Raw genomic sequence first — 19,739 nt, 5'->3', positions numbered from 1 at the left:
TCAGTGAAGCACTTTAGAGCTGTCTCTTGGGATCCATGACACAGGTGGTCTTCCTCATGCTGAAACACTTGTAGTAGCTATTCTCTGCTCAACAAACTTAATAACATATACCCTGCGTCACACCTTATGCTGTCCTTGGGACAGACCCGGGTGATGTGGAGGCATCACTGGAGAAGGCCTCTCTGCTTGGATGGCTTGAACAGCGAAGTGGATGGAGTGAAGGAATGAGCATCTTGTATTTTACCTTTATCCTTGGCAGACAGTCTTTTCAAGTTAAGAACATTGCCTTCTATGGTCTATTAAAAAGTTATTTGAGTATATTTAGGTAATCATAATTTTTCTTGCTTAAACTGTTTCTACCAAATTTTGTTACCAAAGAATAAGTACTACTAGCCCTTTTAACTTAACAGAAAGGCACTCTCCCCCCTTTCCCTTGTTCTGGACAATTTGAATATTACAAGCATTATCTTTGTTTAGGTATGATATCGCTACAGAAGTATTTGGCTCAATTTTCTGAAAATTTACTTTGTCATATGGATTTTTTTTAACTTTTGAGATTTTCACATGCTTCATTTTTCCCACATCATGCATCCACTGTTTTTCTCACCCATGCTTTTGGTCAAATTTTTACTTCTGCTACAATGTTTTGTGTTTTGTTTTTTCCTAGATGGATACCTCATCTGTGTGTATATATGAAAAAAGTTTTCTGTGTCTATGCATGAGAAAGTTTTCTGCCATCTTTGTATTCCTAATGATTTCTACTAATACAAATTTGATATTCTGATGAATTTGACTGTATTTTTTTGTTTTGTGACTTTTACACTAAACTTTACAGTCGTCAGACTCCATCCTTATTCATAATTTTGGGAAACACCTAGATATTCTCTTTTAATTAGCATATTTGTTAAATAGAGATACTTATCCCTGTTATCACCTTTTAGTGCTAAATTACTATGTAGCTAAAAAGGAAAATGGTTTGACTAGAAGAGACTCTAGTAAGATATTCTTGCTTTTTAGTGTAATAATTTGAACTGACTTAAATTAATGAGAAATTACATACTATGTCTGTACTTTTTTTTCCTTTATACTTTTAGAATGTATGAAACTAAGCTGAAAGAATTGGAAACTGACATTGCCAAAAAGAATCAAACCATTACTGACCTTAAACAGCTTGTAAGAGAAGCAACAGAGAGAGAACAAAAAGTTAAGAAATACACTGAAGACCTTGAACAACAGGCATGTCACATAATTTTTCTTTATATGATAAAATAATGTGTTATATCTCAAGAGAATCTTTGTATTAAGTAAAAAAAAAATCTTACTTTCTCCCCAAGAAGTCTCATCTAACTGAATGGCACCATCATTTCACCCATTTATTTGAGCCAGAAATTATGAATCACTGACTTCATTCTTCCTGTCATTCCCCACATCACTTTGATCACTAAATCATACCAGCTGTATTTTCAAAATATATCCCAAATCTGACTGCCTCTCAGCATCTCCATCACTGCCATTCTTCTGCAAACTGTCATCTCCTACTCAAACAGTTTCGGTAATTTCCTAACTGGTCTCCTGGTCTCTTGACACCTGCTCTTGCCATCATTTTACAAAGTTCTCCATATCTTTGGTCTGTTTTCCACACGGTTGTCAGTAATCTTTTTCAAGTGTAAAGCAAAATACCAGTCCCTGCCTCAATCTTCCAGTGGTTCTTCATCGCCTTAGAATAAAACTTCATAGTAAAGTCTGTTCCTAGCCTGTAAACCTATCGGTTTAATCTGACACTTAGATTTTTCTCTCGTCTTTATCTTCTACCATTTTCTCCTTCTATCAGTGTTTTTGCCACAGTAACTGATTTTTTTTTTTGTCTTTTGAACAGAGCTTTGCATTTGATTTTGTTTAGAGTACTGCTCACCCAGTATTCTCACAGTCCACTTCCACACTTCGTGTCTTTGCCTCAGTGAGGGATCTTGGTGAGAGACTGTCCCTAACCCTCACCTTCCATCACTGTCCTCACCCTGGGTCATTTGTGATCGGCCTTTCTCCCATCTTGCACTGATATACAGTGAGTGTATCCATCTTAGCCTTGTGTCACATCCTCATTTTCCTTTACTGAAAATGTAGACTATGGAAAAAGGAACTCTGGCTGTTCTGTTGATTGCTATGTCCTCAGGACTTAGGACAGTGACTACCATGCAGTAGTTAATAAGTGATTGTTGAATAAATGAATAGTGAATAGAACATAGAAACGATTTTATGTGCTCTTGAAAATCATTTTTATTATTTTAACTCATTAAAAATCTGTATCATTATAAAACCTCATATTTCTACCCTAAACTTTTATCTTCTAACTTCATTGTGCCCAAAGATTGAGATTCTCAAGCATGTCCCTGAAGATGCTGAGACAAAGGAAGGCCTTAAACGGGAGCTGCAGCTTCTTAGGTACATTCTGTGTTCATGTGACTACTTTATTTTTTTTCTTTCTTTTTTAAAATTGTCTTTTATATAACTAGGTTTTCTATAGCTGAAGACTAGACACTTTCACCTTTGCTGCTTAAAAAGTTAGGTCCTTATTTCATCCTTCTAATGCCAGTTTCTCTGTTACATACTAGATACTGAAACAGGATATATACCCAATCCTAATGTTTCGCACTGGTAATTTAAACTTTACTAATGGCACAGTTGGATTAAACCATCATTTTCCAGAGGCAGATACTAAAAGACAATTCTTTACTTTGAAGAGTCTCTGTAGCTCACTTTCATTGGGCCCTTCTTGTAAGAAAACTACTCTTGAAATAAACATCAGGGTAGATGTTGGTGGCTTTTGATCCCATGCTGTTTGAAAATGTTTGAGAAAGAAAGTGAATAAATGCTTACCTTCATAAATATTAATATTCTGAGAATTGTACATCACTACTTTTTAAGAAATGCTCATGCATTTTGTGAAGTGATGTCTGTTGGCTTTTTAAAAAATACGTCACTGTGTTCCAGATTAGCCTATAGTCAACTGGATAAAGAAAAAGTGGAATTAATGCATCAGTTAGAAGTAAACAAGGACCAAAGTGGAGCTGAAAGCACCATTCCTGGTAATGTATTTTTTTTAAGACTTGTTAGCTACCCCATGTTTTTTAATTAGAATTTACCTTTTCTGTTCAGATTTCTAATAATTGTCTCCTTGTAAAACCAAATCCCTGATAGGAACCTTTAAGAGTTGTTGTCTCCCCATGCTATAAAAATATTCCCATTCAAGGCCGGGGATTTAGCTCAGTGGTTTCGCCGCCTGCTGCACAAGCGCAAGGACCCGAGTTCGATCTCCGGTACCAAAAAAAAATAAAATGCAAAAATATTCCCATTCCGGTCCGTTTATATTGTTGAGTAGCAAGTATGCACTTTTCTCATGTTCCACCAGATGTTACAGATTTAATCACAGTAGAGTGCTAAGAAATGAATACTAGGTCTGTTACTTCTGGTTTGTACATATAGGCCCTGTCAATCCCTGTAAACATTTTCTTTTTCTTTTTCTTTTTGGTACCAGGGATCAAACTCGGGTCCTTGCACTTGCGCATCAGGTGGCAAAAACACTGAGCTAATTCTTTTAAATATTACTAATTGTTACTTTGTTGTTCTTAAAAATTAAAAACAAGTAGGCATTGTACAAATTCTTTTTTCCTATTGCAAAGTAGAAATTCTGTCCTTCCATTCCCATTCAGTAGTGAATACTAATTATTCCCCTATTCCTATGTACATGCAGATACACGCACATACACAGATCCACATATACAGATCTAACAGATATCACATACACACATATACATATACAAAATGTGTCTGTATGTATATACATATATACACAGTGTACAATGGATTCCCCATTAGAGGACTCCATATTTACAAATTTGCCTATTGACTAAAACATTTGTAACCTCAAAACTCAGTACTCGTGGTAGGTTTGCAGACATAATTCAGTGAAGCATTTGAATAATCTAGTTTGTGTATTTCCAGCTGATGTCCATGTGTTAGGCAATGCTCGACATCCTTGTTTCAATTTTTATGTAGAAATGACCACTGGACAGAAACAGTAAGGGGCAGCCACTGCAGTGTGGGATGCTCTAGAGTCCCTTAACATTTTTGTTTCCTCTTTTGTAAAAATAGAATCTACCAGAATGACTTGTTTTTAGTATTTGAGATCATAATTTATCAGGGGTGTTGTATGTCTGAGTGTGAGAGTGTCACATTTCCCTTAGGAATAATGATGATTGGATACTCACTAATTAGTGTTTGTGCCGGCTTTATAGGATATACCTGCTGTGAGGAGAGAGCATAGACCTGTGTAGTATGTATGCATATAGATGTTTTCTTGGAGGATGATGTAAAATGGGATTCATCCCATATCTCTAGCTGTGCATATGTATGTGCATGTGTGGTGCTGGGGTCTAACCCAGGGCCTCACACATGCTAGGCAAGTGGTCTGCTACTGAGCTACACCCCACAGTTGTTATTTATAGTTTACTGCCTTTAACAGTTTGCTGTGGACATCTTTTGAAGTCTGTATCTCTCAGTCTTTTAATAATTCTGTATTTTATTATTGTACAGATAATATATTTAGCCATTTGCCTTTTGATATATTTAGATTTTAACCACTTAACTGTTTACCTAGAACATCACTCAGGCAGTGCATTTGTTTATACTATCCCGACAGCCACACGATTCTTATATTAAATAAATTTTGTAAAATTGTTTTTATATTTCCTGTAATCTTACAAAAATTAACAAAATATTTACAAGTTTTGGTCATCCTGAATTTAAATAATTCAACTGGTAAGTGATTAAGATTCTGCTATAAAATCTGTGATGAACCTTCTAACCTAGTTATGCTATTATCTGATGGCTTGAAGTACCAAATTCTACCCTAAAAAATTATACCAATTTTATCTGAATCTGTAACTATTTCATATAACGTTTTTCAGTATCCTATGTAGTCCTGATTCCGCTTTGTATTAAAGCCCTGTGTATGACTGACACCAGACACTGTGCTACGTGCTAAAGTATTCTGCTTTATTCTTATGTTCAAGATAAGTACTTTTGTCTTCATTTTCCCATGTGATAAACAGATTCAATGAAGTTACTAATGTGACCCCAAAATCATGACCTCTAGGAAGTGGCAGAGGCAAGAGTAAAACAATTTTAAAAAAGAGTAAAACAATTCTAATGAAATGTCAAATCCTCGATATTCCCTTCTCTTAACCACTAGGCTACACTGCCTCTTGTACCTAAAAATAAAGACATTAATCTTTTGATATGTATCTCTAGTAACTGCAGCCCCTTGGTGTACTAGACTGCACAAAAGAGCCCCTATTCTATAAATGTTTTCTCAGTGAACTTCTGACTACTTAATGTTGCTTATCTTCTAAGTGAAGAGATAAAGATATTCTATATTTCAAAAGATTAAGCCTCAAAAATCAAACCAAATCTGTTTTGGAAGTTCTCAATCACCATTTAAATGTGACCACTGAATAGTTTTCAAAAGATGCTACACATGGTAATTCCCTTCTTCCTGCATTGTCTACCCGTCTGTGGAATATATATGTATAATAGCCTGCTGATTAAGAATTAACTTTTAAGAACTCCTTAGCACTTTCTGTGAAGGGAGTTTTAAGAAGTGTGATTTTGCTGTGGCTTCTAATTACCATTAGAAAAATAATTCCTTCGTTCTTTTTATTTTATGGTACTGGGGATCGAACTTGGGTCCTTGCGCTTGTGCAGCAGGCGATGAAACCACTGAGCTAAATCCCTGGCCGTCCTTTTTATTTTAAATCTCCATCTGTCTCTTTGTTATACTTAGAGGACCATTGCAGGGACTGCGTAATGAATATGCTTGTTGTCTGAGTCATGCAAATCTGTTTTCTGCCTGGTTTTCTCAAACTTTAACATCAAAGAGTTTTATACTTCAGTGGTTACACGTGACATGACACAGTGTATGTAGTGTTTAGAGAAGATGATTCTAACAAAGATGTCATTAGATCTGAAAGGCTATTTGCCTATTGATTCATAACTATAAAGTTAAGAGGTACGTTAGCATGTGAAGAGGATCCAGCATATTAGAACTTTTGTGTTGGTATTTGTGAATTTTTGTTTTCCTACCATAGTATCAAGAGTTATGTCATATTTATCTTTGTATCACACATCCTGCCTTGGACACTCTGTACACAGTAATTATACAGTTAATGTATACTGACTTATATAGAATAGCCAGTTTTGTGTTGGGTAGAAGGAGCATTTGGCCAGCTTCTGGTTTTAACCCCTTGTGTAAGCATCTGTTTTTCTTCTGTACGTTGTACTGGTTGTAGAATTTTTCTCTGAAAATAAGAATTTCTCCTATGTAAAAAGTTAGACTTATTCTTTACTTGCAATGACTTTTCTCTTTTTCCTTGCTATGACATGCCTAACAGAGATACCATTTAGTATTCACAGCCTGTAAAGTTTTTCAGCCATAAAATGACATATTTTCAATGCTGTAGCTTTCATAAGTTTTCTGCTTATTTTCTTAAACAAATCCTTTATGTGAACTTAAGAGGAAAAACCTGAGTCTTTTTAATTTTTTTTATCAGATGCTGATCAATTAAAGGAAACAATAAAAGATCTAGAGACACAGCTCAAAATATCAGATCTAGAAAGGCAGCATTTGAAGGTAAACATAAATGTTTTGTGGACGACAATTTTTATGATCATTATCTTTTTAGTTTTAAGTATGTATCCTGAAAATGTGTGGAAATACATTTTATTTCACTTGATATTGCAAAGTTCATTATGTTTGTGTTAAAAATGTGATAAGTAAGAGCTAACAAAATACTCAAAACAAATAGAATTAGAAAGTAAATTTATTTTTTAACAAATATAGCTTTGTACACTTTTTCAGTAATATTTTGTTTTTTTAAGTTTTACGTCACATTGGGAACAATGTCTTTAAATACCTTTTGATACTCTTTTGAGGAATCTTTTTCTAAAGTGATAGCTCCCTTACAAATGTTTTCTACACTTTACCTTTTTTAATACTCTGTGAACAGAACAAAAGGGCCTTAATCTGAGAATTAGCTGATGCCTGATCACTGGCTATTGTGTATACCATTAAAGCTCAAATTCTGTCTTCACCACAGGCCTGACTTAACCAGGCAGAAGTTCTAGGTTTTCCCTGATCGTGAATACATTTATAAAAAGTTGAGCATTATTCATTAAAAAGTCAGTATTTATAAAGAAAATACAAATGAGGCCTAAACCAAAAAATCTTAACCAGAATAACTAAAATGTGAATAATAGTTCTTTTCCAATGCCTCATTGAAAGTACCTGATGTACTTTTAGAGAAAGATTAAATTTCACCAGAATGTTAGTAAATTTTAGTCAAACCCTAGAAAAACATTTATAGAAAGATAATTTGATGTAGCAGTTAACAAGTTACTTATACTGCACAATAAAACCTTATTAGCAAATCTTATGAAAATTTTTCTGCCTTTATGAATGTATTTGACTATGTAGGTTACTGTGGCTTTTATGTTTATCATTAAACTTCTTTAGTTCAAACCTTAAACATGTACTCTTACGTGTAACTTTTAAAAAGACACTCTGTTTCTATTAGGAGGAAATAAGAAAGCTGAAAAAAGAACTAGAAAACTTTGATCCTTCATTTTTTGAAGAAATTGAAGATCTGAAGTATAATTACAAGGAAGAAGTGAAAAAAAATATTCTCTTGGAAGAAAAATTTAAAAAGCTTTCTGAACAGTTTGGAGTTGAATTAACTAGCCCTGTTGCTGCTTCTGAACAGTCTGAAGATGAACAGGAAAGTCCCATTAATTTCCCCATTTATTAAGGGCCATGTGTAATTATAATCTAATTTAGCTATTTATTTATTTTATATGTTAAAATTTCATCTGGAAATCTAGTCTGAACTAAAGAATTTATTTCTTAACACTTCATATTTTTACTTAGAGTTTTAGCAAATAAAATTATATGGAATTTTTAAATTACTAGAAAAATATATTTTTGAAGATTTTTAGAATAAGTTGTGACCATAAAATAGGCAATGAACAAGGGTGAATTTACATTCATAATCTCTCCAGTTTTCTTAAAATATTAACAAGGTAAATAATTTTAACATTTAAAATTAGAATTTTATATATAACTTTTATGTATTAAAAGTCTCAATTCCTAAACCTATAAATATATATTTTACATATATTCATACATAAAAAGTACACATTAAGTTATGAGGTTAAGCCATACACTTGTTGAATGTCTAGCAAACTTAAATTGAGCTTGATTTAAAGTACAGATAAAATTGTTGGTTCAACGGTCTTTAAATTAGCACCCATTTAGAGTGAACCGAATATAACCTTTGTAAAAGCTTGGGAGTTTATCATTCATTACCAAAAATTAATGTATTGATTCTAAAGTTTTTAAGCAGGTATTTGCTACTAGAAAATTCAATTCTTCAAATGCTAGAAGATATATTGATATATTTCACAGTTAATAATAGGAATCTTGAAATATTTTTACCTTTTTAGCATGGCAGAATATTCAAGATTGGAATATTAACAGTAAAGCTAATTTTAATTGGAGTTCCATTTTATACATCAAGAGTTATGTCTTTGAGTCTACCAAATTTCTGATTATCTATTTTTGAAAAATAGTTAAACAAACACTTAGTATCAAAGGTATAGTCATATTTGTTCAGGTTCATGTTAATAATAACAGGTTTTGAATTCATGTAAGTATCTGGAATTGGCCAGGATAAACCAAGATGATGGCGATGTACCTGTATAGAAAAAAAAGGGTATTAGCTTTTAGCGTTAGTCTACAAATATCATCTTCACCAGCTCAGAAGTATTTATTTTGGGTGCCTACTATCCTGTCAGGCACTGAGTAAGGCTCCACTTTATTGTATGTTTTTTTCCAGCTGTCCTTTCCCTGACATATTACATATTTACATGTTTTTAATCTGTCTTCCCCATTAGAGTATGAGCTTTGTAAAGGCAGCCATTGTTCTAGTGACTGTATGTATTTATAGCACCTGGAAATATACCAAGAATTTGACTATAAGCACTATAAAAATTTAATTAATAAGAGACTGTGGCTGATTATAGAAGCTAGCTACCTAGAAAAATATGAGAGAAGATTCATACCAAAAGAAATACTATGTGATAAAATGGTGCTTTTGGCTCCAGTTGCAGTTAGTTAAACACAGCTTGAACACACACAAGGTGAATATGTTTTGGGGGGCAGGAATAGAAAGCAGTTCTGGAAAGTTAATCAGGGGCTATCGTAATTAAGCAGTTTTATTCAGGGAAGTTAATACTCTTACTCGTTTGTGAAGAAAGGACAGGACAGGGATAAAACTGAAAGATAATGTTTAAGACAATACAATAATTCAAGCATGAATCTTGGCCTAAATTAAAATTAGAAGTCAATTGGTTGACAAGAAGTACATATATTCAATAGGTAGGAATCTTTAAGAACTGATAAGTGGACAAAGGAAGTAATAGGGGTTATGAATACAGTAATACCTCAGTTCACAAACACTTTCGTTTGCACACAATTCAGTTCAGTGTGCAAATTCCGCATCAGGTGACAAACACGACCATGGCCAGCTTCCCCACACAAACACAAACACAGGCATATCCCCCCAAATCATAAAACAAATTAAGCTCATAAACCAAGGTACCACGGCTAATATCCAAGCTTTTCACTGAATTGTGTAGAGCTGAGGATCAAGACTAAATTCAGTTTTGAACATTATGAATTCCATGTACCTGTGAGAAATCAAATAGGTCTGGGGACAGGTAGAAAGGGCACAAAGTATAAGATAATTCATTCTGTATATATCAGTTCTTATCTTGGCACTACTCTTCATTCTACAAACTAATCACGAAGTTTGGGAGATGTTGAGTTAAACCAGGTACAGGATGTCTTAACTAGATCTACTGTGCAACGTGAATTTCCAAGAGCAGGGTAGGCAATATCACATTAATTTGAAGCATATGTGACAGAACCAACAGCCCACAGAATACCCATTCAGAAACACTGTGTGAGCATACAAAGAATGGTGGCATGTGAGATGAGAAAATTACATTTCTGCAATTAGAACTGCTGGAGTTTGTACAGAGATTTTTAGTGCCACTTCTTTGCTGTAGGAACATAAAGATGACAACCCAACACAAGCTATATTTTTGTTATTACCTTAATCAAGCAGCCATCACTGCAATGCCATACAATTCCTTCAATTTTACCCTCTCTACAGCCTTCAAACCAGGACAACAGGTCATTGTGCTTCAATCTAGGCAGATTTCTTATTTGAAATGCTCCATGTGGTATGAGAAGATGTATTGGATGTTTCTTGTTTCCTAAACCTAAACAGTAAAATTTGCCATTAGCCACACTCAAAGGAACTTTTCAAGATGAGTGAGAAAATGTACTTCTTCAGATAAAGTCTTTTAAACATTTAAAGTGTAGGCAAACTCTTTTTAAAAGAGATTTTTTTTAAAAGGCTTAAATGATGTTCCTTGAAGAGAATATAATCTATTGAATCCCTTCAAATGTGGCATCTTATTTCAAGAAATCTAAATTCTACCTATGTGTACTATAAACCAGGAGTTAGCAAACTATGACTTTCAAACCAAGTCTAGAGAGATATCTGTGTTTGTAAAGTTTCAGAGGAATATCCATCCATTTAAGCAGACAAGCCCATTTCAGAGGTGTGGTCTACAAAGCGTAAAATGCTGCTGTCTGGCCTTTGGTAGAAAAAGTCTGTCCACCTCTACACCATTAGCCACATTCAGCTATCGTTAATGTTTGCCAAATAGCTGCATCTTGTCTCTGGAACCTTGTATAATTACTGTCTTAGGTTTAGACTTGGCTGTCATCAGTCTGTTTGTGATGTTACATCCCCAGTGTCCTTAGGTCTGTCCCCTCTCCTGTCAATAGTGTAAGCCATGGGACCCTCAGTATACACCGACCCTCATGGTGTACATGTGGATTCATTGCTGATTATTTACCTTATTCATGATTATTTTCATTAATGCAAAAATGACTACCTAACCACAAAAAGTGCATTCTGAATCACTGCAACGCACTTAAATTTAAAAAGGAATGAAAAGTTACCCGAGTAATTACTTTTCCTGCACAGTTCTGTCATACTATCAAAATAAAAGAAGATAGGCCAAAAATCAACCTTTTGTTTGAATAAATCACATCAAAGTCATGCATAATTTTTTCCATGTACATAAAATTAACAAAAATGGATGTAATCCTAGAAAATTAACTCAAATTTTTTAGTTTTGTCATATGTGTTTTTTAAGTTGATCCTAGAATGTTCTCTACAAATAACAGCTGCTATAACTGAATAAGGAAAAGGCTTCACTCACCGTATGGGTTTCCATTAATATTTGTTCCTATGAGTTCCAATGTTTGTTCTAAGAGATCTGTTAATGGCACTGGACTAATTTGCAAAAGTCCAGGATCATCAGGATGATGCATTAGTACCAGGGCAATTTCAAATTCGTAATTAACTACAGAGGAATGCCAGCAATACTGTTTGTTGCTTTTCTCTACTGGTACCCAACCTATTATTTAAAAAGAAAACAAAAAACTTTTATTATACTGGTTTTCTTTGGATTGACAATAAAGGCAATTTTTTTTTTTTTTTTTGGCGCCAGGGATCGAACTCAGAACCTTGTGCTTGCGAGGCAGGCGGCAGAACCACCGAGCTAAATCCCTGGCTATAAAGGCAATTTTGATTTTTGTAGTAAATTGTCCTTTTATTTAAAAAACACTGAGAAAATTAACAGTTTTACTTCTTTTTAATTAGAAAGCATTCATTTTTTATTCTATTGAGAAATTAACCCAGTAATGGCAAACCTTATAGAGATGAGTGCCCAAACTGTAACCCAAAACCCACTTACATACCACACGGTGCCAACACTATAATTAAACCTGAATACTGAGGTTTTAGTTTAGAAAAACTCATATATTAACATCTCTTGTCTTAAAAGAAAAACAATAAAAACACAACACGCATGCCACACGTTCACAATTATTGAACTGACCTGTTTGATTATTCCACTGTAGAACACCCAACATTCTAACTAGAAAATTCAACTTGATTCAGGAAGAACTGACCATCACTCTATACATGGCATTAAAACGTTTTTTTGTATTTTCTCTCCAATTTCACAGACAGTGGATCTACAGTTAAGTGTTCCAAAACCTATTGAATTCTTCCCAATATATATTGAACAAGTTAACTGATACCACATCTATTGAATGGTATTGGTATTTTCCTTTTCTTATTGCTAGAACAGACCCCTCATTGTAATGAATTCATTGCAAAAAAAGAAACTAGGAGATTTATACAGTTGTGACCACATATTTGGCCTTCATTACTCACCCAATTACTGTAGTAACTTCTTAGCAGTCTGTAGCCTCCATTGAAAACCACCTCACTTTATCATAGTTCTGTTTCTAAAATTTAAATTTAGTTTTGCTGTTCTCCTGCTTTATAATCATTATCTTCAGAATAACTTAAAATTCCTTAGAAAATACAAGGGGCTTTAAGATCTGAGCCCACTCTATACCTTCAGCCTCAAATTTTATTGTCACAAAAAATTTTTTTTAAAAGATTGTAAACTCAAGAGAATATTCTTGACATGAAAGATCTTTGATATAAACTGTTAGACTTTACATAAATTTGATTTAGAAAATTTGCAGTATACATATACAGGAGGAACTAGATTAAAATTGAATTCTGCAATTTCTGATTGAAGAGACCAGTGACCGTGAATCTTTTAGAGATGAGGGCCCCAACTGCAACCCAAACCCACTTATTTATCACAAAGTGGCAACACTGTAATTAAACCTGAATACTGAGGTTTTAGTTTAGAAAAAACAACTCATACATTAACATCTTTTGTCTTAAAAATGTGCCATAGGTTCGCCACCACTGGAATAGACCTTTGATTCTTTCTGTTAGTAGACAGAAAATTCCATTTCCAAAGAGATTTCACCCTACCAGGAATGTGTCCATTTTCATCAGGCACTGGATTCCCCTTCAGATGTTTTATTTCCTTTGCTGGTATCCAGCACTCAGGAACGGGTTTGAAATCTTCCTCAATATTCCAAAGAAATTCTAAAAAGAACAAATAATCTTTAACATAAGTATTCTCCATTCATTACCACCACAACGTGACTATATTTCTCAGTGTTAGGTTACTAACATTTTAAATTTTGAATATACCATCATTTGTGTATAAGAGTCAATAAGAAGTAGCCAGTGTTCCATTTTGTGTAGATTAATGAATTTTGAGTGCATGAAGTTAGAAATGTATTTATAATTTATATGAATGAGAACAGATACACAATGAATATATAGCTATTATATATCTTTAAAGGCATCTTAATGTACTAATTAACAATATTAATTTTTCTTTTAGATTTTGCCTGATTTATGAAATTGCATGTTTCTTATGCAAATAAAATATATCTCTCTTTCTAATATTGTACTTTTAATAAAACAGACTCAAAGTCACAAAAATATGTATTAGGGAAATATGTTTAAATATTTACATACAAAGAATATTCTTTTATATGTAACATTCAATAATAATATTTTCCCCTAAAATTGCTTAATTTATCTAGGATATAGTGTATAGAAATAGTATAGCAACAGATAAACCATAAATTTCAGCTATTTAAAAAAAAAACAAAACAGGGCCTGGGATTTAGCTCAGTGGTTGCTGCCACCTGCCTCGAAAGCACAACGTCCCAAGTTCGATCCCTGGTACCAAAAAAAAAGAAAAGAAAAAAACCCAACTAACCTTTTGAGTTTTCTTTGGAACACAGAAAATTTTTGAATCTTTTGTCAGCTTGTTTGTTGGGTTTTCTATCTAGCCGAGCCCAAAGGTATGGCTGATCTAAAAACAGTAATAATGAAAGGAAACGTGTAAGAGGCAAACAAAATTTATCTTGAAAGACATGTACAATTTCTCAGAAAACAGTAAGGTTCTCTCTAAACAAAGCAGCAATCCTAGAAGACAAAGGGGAATAGGCAGTCCAAGACACAGATTACCTATAGCAGGACCTGAACTTCTTTAGCTAAACGATGGGGATGAAATAAAAAGCACACAATCGTTTTTTTAACACATTCTATAGTCATATTAGTAAGCACCATTTATGAGAAACTGAAATACCGCTATTGAAAATGGAAACTTAGCCAGGTAACTGTATTCACACTCCCCTGAACTTACACTATTTTGCAAGGGTTAATTCTGCCAGATCTGGACTTAGTTGACCAGCTTTGCATGCTAACGATCCCTAGGTCAAGGCATCAAACATACTGATTAATGGTGTTGCTTTGTCATCGTGGCTCTGAGGACTTTCACAGCACTGTGCCAGCTTTCCTTATTGCTAAGAGTGCGAATGATGACTTGGGCCTGGTATTAGACTACCGAAGGGCTCTGCTGCTGAGTCTGGTTACTTAGTAGGAAGATGCCTTACGTGACCAGTGAAAATACAGCAGTCCTTCTGCAGGTCTATTTTGTAGTCCCTGGTTCCAGAGAGTTCCTGTATACATCAGAGGTACCTGACCTGAGAAAGTCTGTCCTACTAGGGTTTTAAATGAGGAAAAAACACCTTTCCCTGGCCTCTTCAGTCTCTTCACTGTAGAACAGTTCTTGGCTTCTATACACATACACATCCTTACTTTTTAACGGTTGTAACTCCAGCCCTCCCCGGGGATTTAGTTCAGTGGTGCCACCACCTGCCTCACAAGCTCAAGGTCCAAGTTCTATCCCAGGTACCAAAAAAAAAAAAAAACAAAAAAACACACAAAACTCCAGCCTTCAGCTATCATGCATAATTACATAAGGATGCACACTAAAGTTTCTTAACTAACATGAAAAAAAAATCTTACTTCAAACCTATATATCAGAAGTTTATACAACATTAATCACTATTGGTTCAGATATTCTGTATTATTAGCTAGGTTGAAAGTATCTTTTGTTCTTTTTACCAGTAAACAAAAAATGCATTCTACTACATCCACTAGGATGGCTACTACTTTTTAAAAAAGATACAAATGCTAGGGAGTACGTGGAGTAATTGGAATATTTATACACTGTGGCAATGTAACATGGTTTAATCACTATGAAAAATGTAATGGTGTCTCTTCAAAGAATAAAAATTAGCCTATGATCCAGTAATTCCACTTGATTCACAACCCAGCTGGAAGCAGGGCCTCAGGAGATATTTATTTACCTCTGTTCATGGCAGCATTATTCACATCAGCCAAAACAGAGGCAACCCAAGTGTCCCATCAGTGATTGAATAAACAAAATGTTCTGTCCACATGCGATGGAATATTATTTAGCTTTAAAAAGAATGAAGTTCTGATCTACGCTAATACAGATCAATCCTAAGGACATCATGCTAAGGAAAATGAGTCACAAAAAGACAGGCAACAACTCCATTTATACGAGGTACCTGGAGTAATCAATTTCAGGAAGACAGTAGAATGCTGGTTACAAGAGATGGGAAGGGAGGACTGGGAGTTTCTCTGTGGGTAAAAAGTTTGTTTTACAAGAATAAAGAGCTCTGGAGATGCACAGTGGTGACAGTAACACAATAATAAGAATATACTGTACACCACTAAATGCACACCATCTTAAAATGTTTACAGAGTGTATTTTTACCACTGCTAAAAAAACTTTCTAAAATACATTTCAGAAGAGATTTCTGATTCAAGAAATATATCTGGATGCCCATTTAACTGTTGTTTCTTTTGTTGGAATTGAGAATCCCAGAGCAAACACAAAGAATCTTTTTCTCTCTTCAAGGCATTTTTTCCTTTAACATAGTTGACAACTAGTTTGAATTTTTACCTCTTTTAAATTACAGTAAAATGAAATTAATGAGATTACCTACCAATAATAATAAAAACCAATGGAAGCAGCAAAGACAACAAGTTTTAGGCTCAGACAAACCAATGTTCTCTTTCCAGTATGGCAATTATTAACTGTATGGCCTTGGACAAATTAAGTTGGCTGAGACTGTTTCCTTATCTGTGATAAGGAGAGGCTTATTGCGAAAATTAGAGACAACATATATGAGCCATTTATCATACTGCCAGACCCTTAAAAAGTACTAAGAACATATTAGTTACCTTCCTTTCCTCCCTCAAGAGAAAAAAAACAAGGATGTAATAAATAACAATTGTAACCTTTGTATTTTGCTCCTATACTAGCTTTCTAAGGGTTTATGAAGAGCAAATGGCCCATTTCAGATCTGTAAGGTTTGAAAAGAAAGAAAAATAAGTATACTTGGAGTAAACATTATAGGTTTATTTTACCTTTGTAGGTAGTAACATAACAACATGTTCCATCCACTTTTTCTGTTGGAATTGCACTGTGTATGTCTGCATCTAATGCCTTGTGACTTATAGTTTCAGTTGCCAAAACTTTAAATGGCTTAAAAAAAGAAAGAGAAAAACAAACTGGTTTAACAAACACAGCTTCTGTCTTTGCACATGCTCACCTGAAAGGTTCCTAATTTCATTAGTTCTAATGCATGATTTTCTGTCTACTCAAAACAATTTAAACATAGTTCTCCTATGAACTTCTGAATCATCCCTTCCCTATTATGCTATCACAGCAAAACCTGATTTTCCATACGATTTGTAATTATTTGTTTCTTCATCCATCATGAGTCATGTCCTACACAAAACACACACAATCACATATTTGACAATTATTCACTAAAAGCCTACTATAGATTAAGTATTGTCCTTGGTACTGGAAATATCAAGAGGAACAGTATAATAGGTAGGATAGGTGCTACATACAAGAACAAATTGGATAAAGGAAAGACAGGGATGAGATGCTATCCAACCCTCCGAGGAGGCAACGTGAGCATTTGATGTGAGGACTCCACTGTGTAACTGGAAAAAAGGGCCCCGAGTCAGGAAGCTTCTTCATGTGTTTGAAGAATGCATAACAGCCAGTGTATGTCCTTGAGTGCAGGCAAAACTAGGTTTATGCTTAATTCCACAGGTGCTTCTGTGGTTTAATACAACTATGTCCCAATCATAATTTTCAGTGTCACAAGAACGAATCTCAATACAAGAGACCTTTCCCCTTTTCTAAGTACATTCTGTTATTTACAAAACTTGTCTTTCAATTAAGACTTGGTTCTTAGTTTGAGTAAGAGTATAATGGTGTTTTTTCCTGCCTCGAGGTGCATTTTCAGGGAGGAGAAAGGAGATAAGGAAGATGGTTCATATTTTGGTTTTGCTTTTTCTTTCCTGCAAAGCAACAACGTCCTTATTCATTATGGAAAATGTGTAAAGTTAACAAATACAAAAGCATAAACAAGAAATCATCCATAATCTCATGATCCAGGTATAATCAGAAAGAGCCGTTTGGCATAAATCTGGTATCTCTTTCAGTGTCTTTTTGTCCTTAACACAATTGACATCAATTTTTATTTTCTAAGAGCTAAAATCAAAATGCTTTCTGGATTTGTTTCACATTTTTTCCTCCTGAACTCCAAGAAAAATAAAAGTTTCCTTTAATATTTCATTTCTGATCCATTCTGATGGATCTTTCATCTGTGCCTAATTACTTCAGATCACAGACAGACCTTGAAGTGTTTTGTTTTTTAATTTCCAAGATGTTTATCCTTCTTTATACCCTAAAAAAATGCATTATGAAGTTTCAACAAGTACTCTTGGAAAATATATTATCTGCTTGGAAGGAAGATTAACCTCTGATGTCCTCTTACCACTACTTTTTATACTGGACAGATACACAATATTACAAACATAAATTTTTCTGCTGTAATGGTTGTTTACATTTATTTTCAACATAGCCAAGAAGGCAAAATAGCAATCATCTCTATCAAACAAATCTCTTTTGAGTTAGGCTTCACATTGATAGTGGTTTTTTCCCAGTTACTGATATCCCCACGTAGTCTCATGGATCTTTAACTGTGAATGTTACATTCCAAAGTCTCACTCTAAATGTCAATCCAAACATCCCTGTGGCCACTCCTTCAAAAAGTCTGGGCATCTAGTTTATAAAGCGCATTGTCCTGGGTTAGGCGGGCAGCGTATGAAGGAGTGAGCTTCTGCTATCACCTAGAGTACCCAGAGACTTCCAGCTCACCAATGGCCACAGGCGGCCCAGTTTGCCACCTCAGATATGCTGACTGTTCTCTTCACTATCCTTCAATTCTATTCTGTACACAAGGAGTACCCAATACTGGAGGCTGAATTTGGTTTATTCATGTTTTTTTCCTAACAGTTTTCACTGTTAAAAGTAGCAAGAACCACTTGGCTTTTGTTTTCTCTTAGCTTTTGTTTGTCTGAGTGTATTCACTTCATGTTCCTTTCAGCTTTAGCAATAGTAAACCTTTTACACATTTAATTGATGGCTTTTCTATTTTCTGGAAGAAAGTGTAAAGAATATCAAGGATGGAAAAAGACCTTTTCTAAGGCTCTTACCAACTTGATCTGTGTATTTCATTTTCCCTTCTGAGAAAAGCTTTTGCCAATATTTATAGTCTAAATCTGATGTTAATATTCACCTAACAATGTAAAAAGAAAAAGAAAACCCTGCACAATATAAACATTATACTAGAGTGTATCAGCTTAAGACTAATAAGGCAGATTACTATTTCAAACAGTCAAGTAAAGTAGGAAATTAGCTCCACTCTAATACTGGTTCAGTATTTTTAAGATATAATTAAATATGGATTTATCATTAATTTATGACTCCAGTACCCAAAGATACCAATTTAACCCACGGTAGTAAAGCCAGACTCTGGCCCAATAGCTGTGTGGGTGAATTTAAATTTAGCAGAGCTCCTATGGAGAAGATTATCATGTCCATGGAGTTCATGCTGAGCATAAATGTTCCTTCCACAAGAATCAATTATATATCACTCTTTGCTATCAACATGACCCAAGGAAAATACAAGACACTGAAGAGTACAGGATGTTCTGCTTCTTCAGTTGTCACCAAAGACTTAAGACAATGCCTGAAAAAATAATATATGTGTGTATAAAAAGTATCAATTAGACTGAGGGGGCCTCTACAATTTCTGGGTAGGGGAAACCACTGGGCTGACAAAATTGATTACAGAGATTTTATGGAGAAGATAAAAATTGGAAAAATTAAAAACATTCTGGAGGAGACCCAGGCGGAGTGAATAGCCTAAGCAAAAATACAGACAGGATCATGCTTGGTATGTTCATAGGATGACACAGAAACTAAAAGACTACAATGTGAGAAGGTTACAGAGTAGACGGGCCTAATTAATTGGAGGCTCTGACATATACCTAAGAATTTGGGTAGTATGCTATAACAATACTGTAAAAGGTATGCTTGACTGCAGAGAGACAAAAAGGGTCTTTTCCCCCCACTGTGATGAAGCATTTTATAAATTACTCCAACCAACATACAAAGTTGAGAAGCAGAGTAAACTATCATGAAGGATGACATTTCATATGGCTTAGAATAAAAGCAAAAAGTTGACAACTACTGCTACAGACGCTGAGTAGTTGACTACAGGGTTTTGACTACGGGAGAACACGGTGATAATTATTCTAGGTAGCAAGTATTAGAGTATAGCACTAGAAAAAGAGTATGGAATGATCAGTAAGTGAAAGCATCAAGGTTAAATGGAAAATCAGGGCTGACCATGT

At 34.5% G+C, this 19,739-nt stretch overlaps 2 protein-coding genes across 6 annotated transcripts in view; one reads left to right on the top strand and one right to left on the bottom strand.

The window, feature by feature from the left end:
- The window catches only part of Cep290 (centrosomal protein 290), an 84,260-nt gene extending 76,247 nt beyond the window's left edge, over positions 1 to 8,013 (top strand). For 3 of the 4 annotated variants that reach the window (XM_013066571.3, XM_087192573.1, XM_021246533.2), the window contains 5 exons: positions 1,095 to 1,236; positions 2,366 to 2,439; positions 2,989 to 3,083; positions 6,606 to 6,685; positions 7,629 to 8,013. In XM_013066571.3, the coding sequence (XP_012922025.2) occupies positions 1,095 to 1,236; positions 2,366 to 2,439; positions 2,989 to 3,083; positions 6,606 to 6,685; positions 7,629 to 7,859 (622 nt within the window). In that variant the 3' untranslated portion in view covers positions 7,860 to 8,013. The remainder of the gene's footprint in view (positions 1 to 1,094; positions 1,237 to 2,365; positions 2,440 to 2,988; positions 3,084 to 6,605; positions 6,686 to 7,628) is intronic. The other variant, XR_002390147.2, reaches the window with a different exon arrangement.
- The window catches only part of Rlig1 (RNA 5'-phosphate and 3'-OH ligase 1), a 66,217-nt gene that overhangs the window by 45,509 nt on the left and 969 nt on the right, over positions 1 to 19,739 (bottom strand). Inside the window, exons 2-7 of one of the 2 annotated variants that reach the window (XM_004867540.4) lie at positions 16,386 to 16,503; positions 13,858 to 13,953; positions 13,053 to 13,169; positions 11,410 to 11,607; positions 10,226 to 10,395; positions 6,858 to 8,804 (exon numbers count right to left, since the gene is read on the bottom strand). In XM_004867540.4, the coding sequence (XP_004867597.1) occupies positions 8,616 to 8,804; positions 10,226 to 10,395; positions 11,410 to 11,607; positions 13,053 to 13,169; positions 13,858 to 13,953; positions 16,386 to 16,503 (888 nt within the window). In that variant the 3' untranslated portion in view covers positions 6,858 to 8,615. Of the gene's footprint in view, positions 1 to 6,857; positions 8,805 to 10,225; positions 10,396 to 11,409; positions 11,608 to 13,052; positions 13,170 to 13,857; positions 13,954 to 16,385; positions 16,504 to 19,739 lie in introns of those variants that run through there. The other variant, XM_087192575.1, reaches the window with a different exon arrangement.

The sequence above is a fragment of the Heterocephalus glaber genome, unplaced genomic scaffold, assembly GCF_053883595.1.
Source record: "Heterocephalus glaber isolate CG9 unplaced genomic scaffold, H.glaber_assembly_v1.0 deba00001572, whole genome shotgun sequence".
NCBI lineage: Eukaryota > Metazoa > Chordata > Mammalia > Rodentia > Bathyergidae > Heterocephalus > Heterocephalus glaber.
The sequence above is the reverse complement of the archived record's forward strand: the minus strand, read 5'-3'. Positions and strand labels throughout refer to the sequence as shown.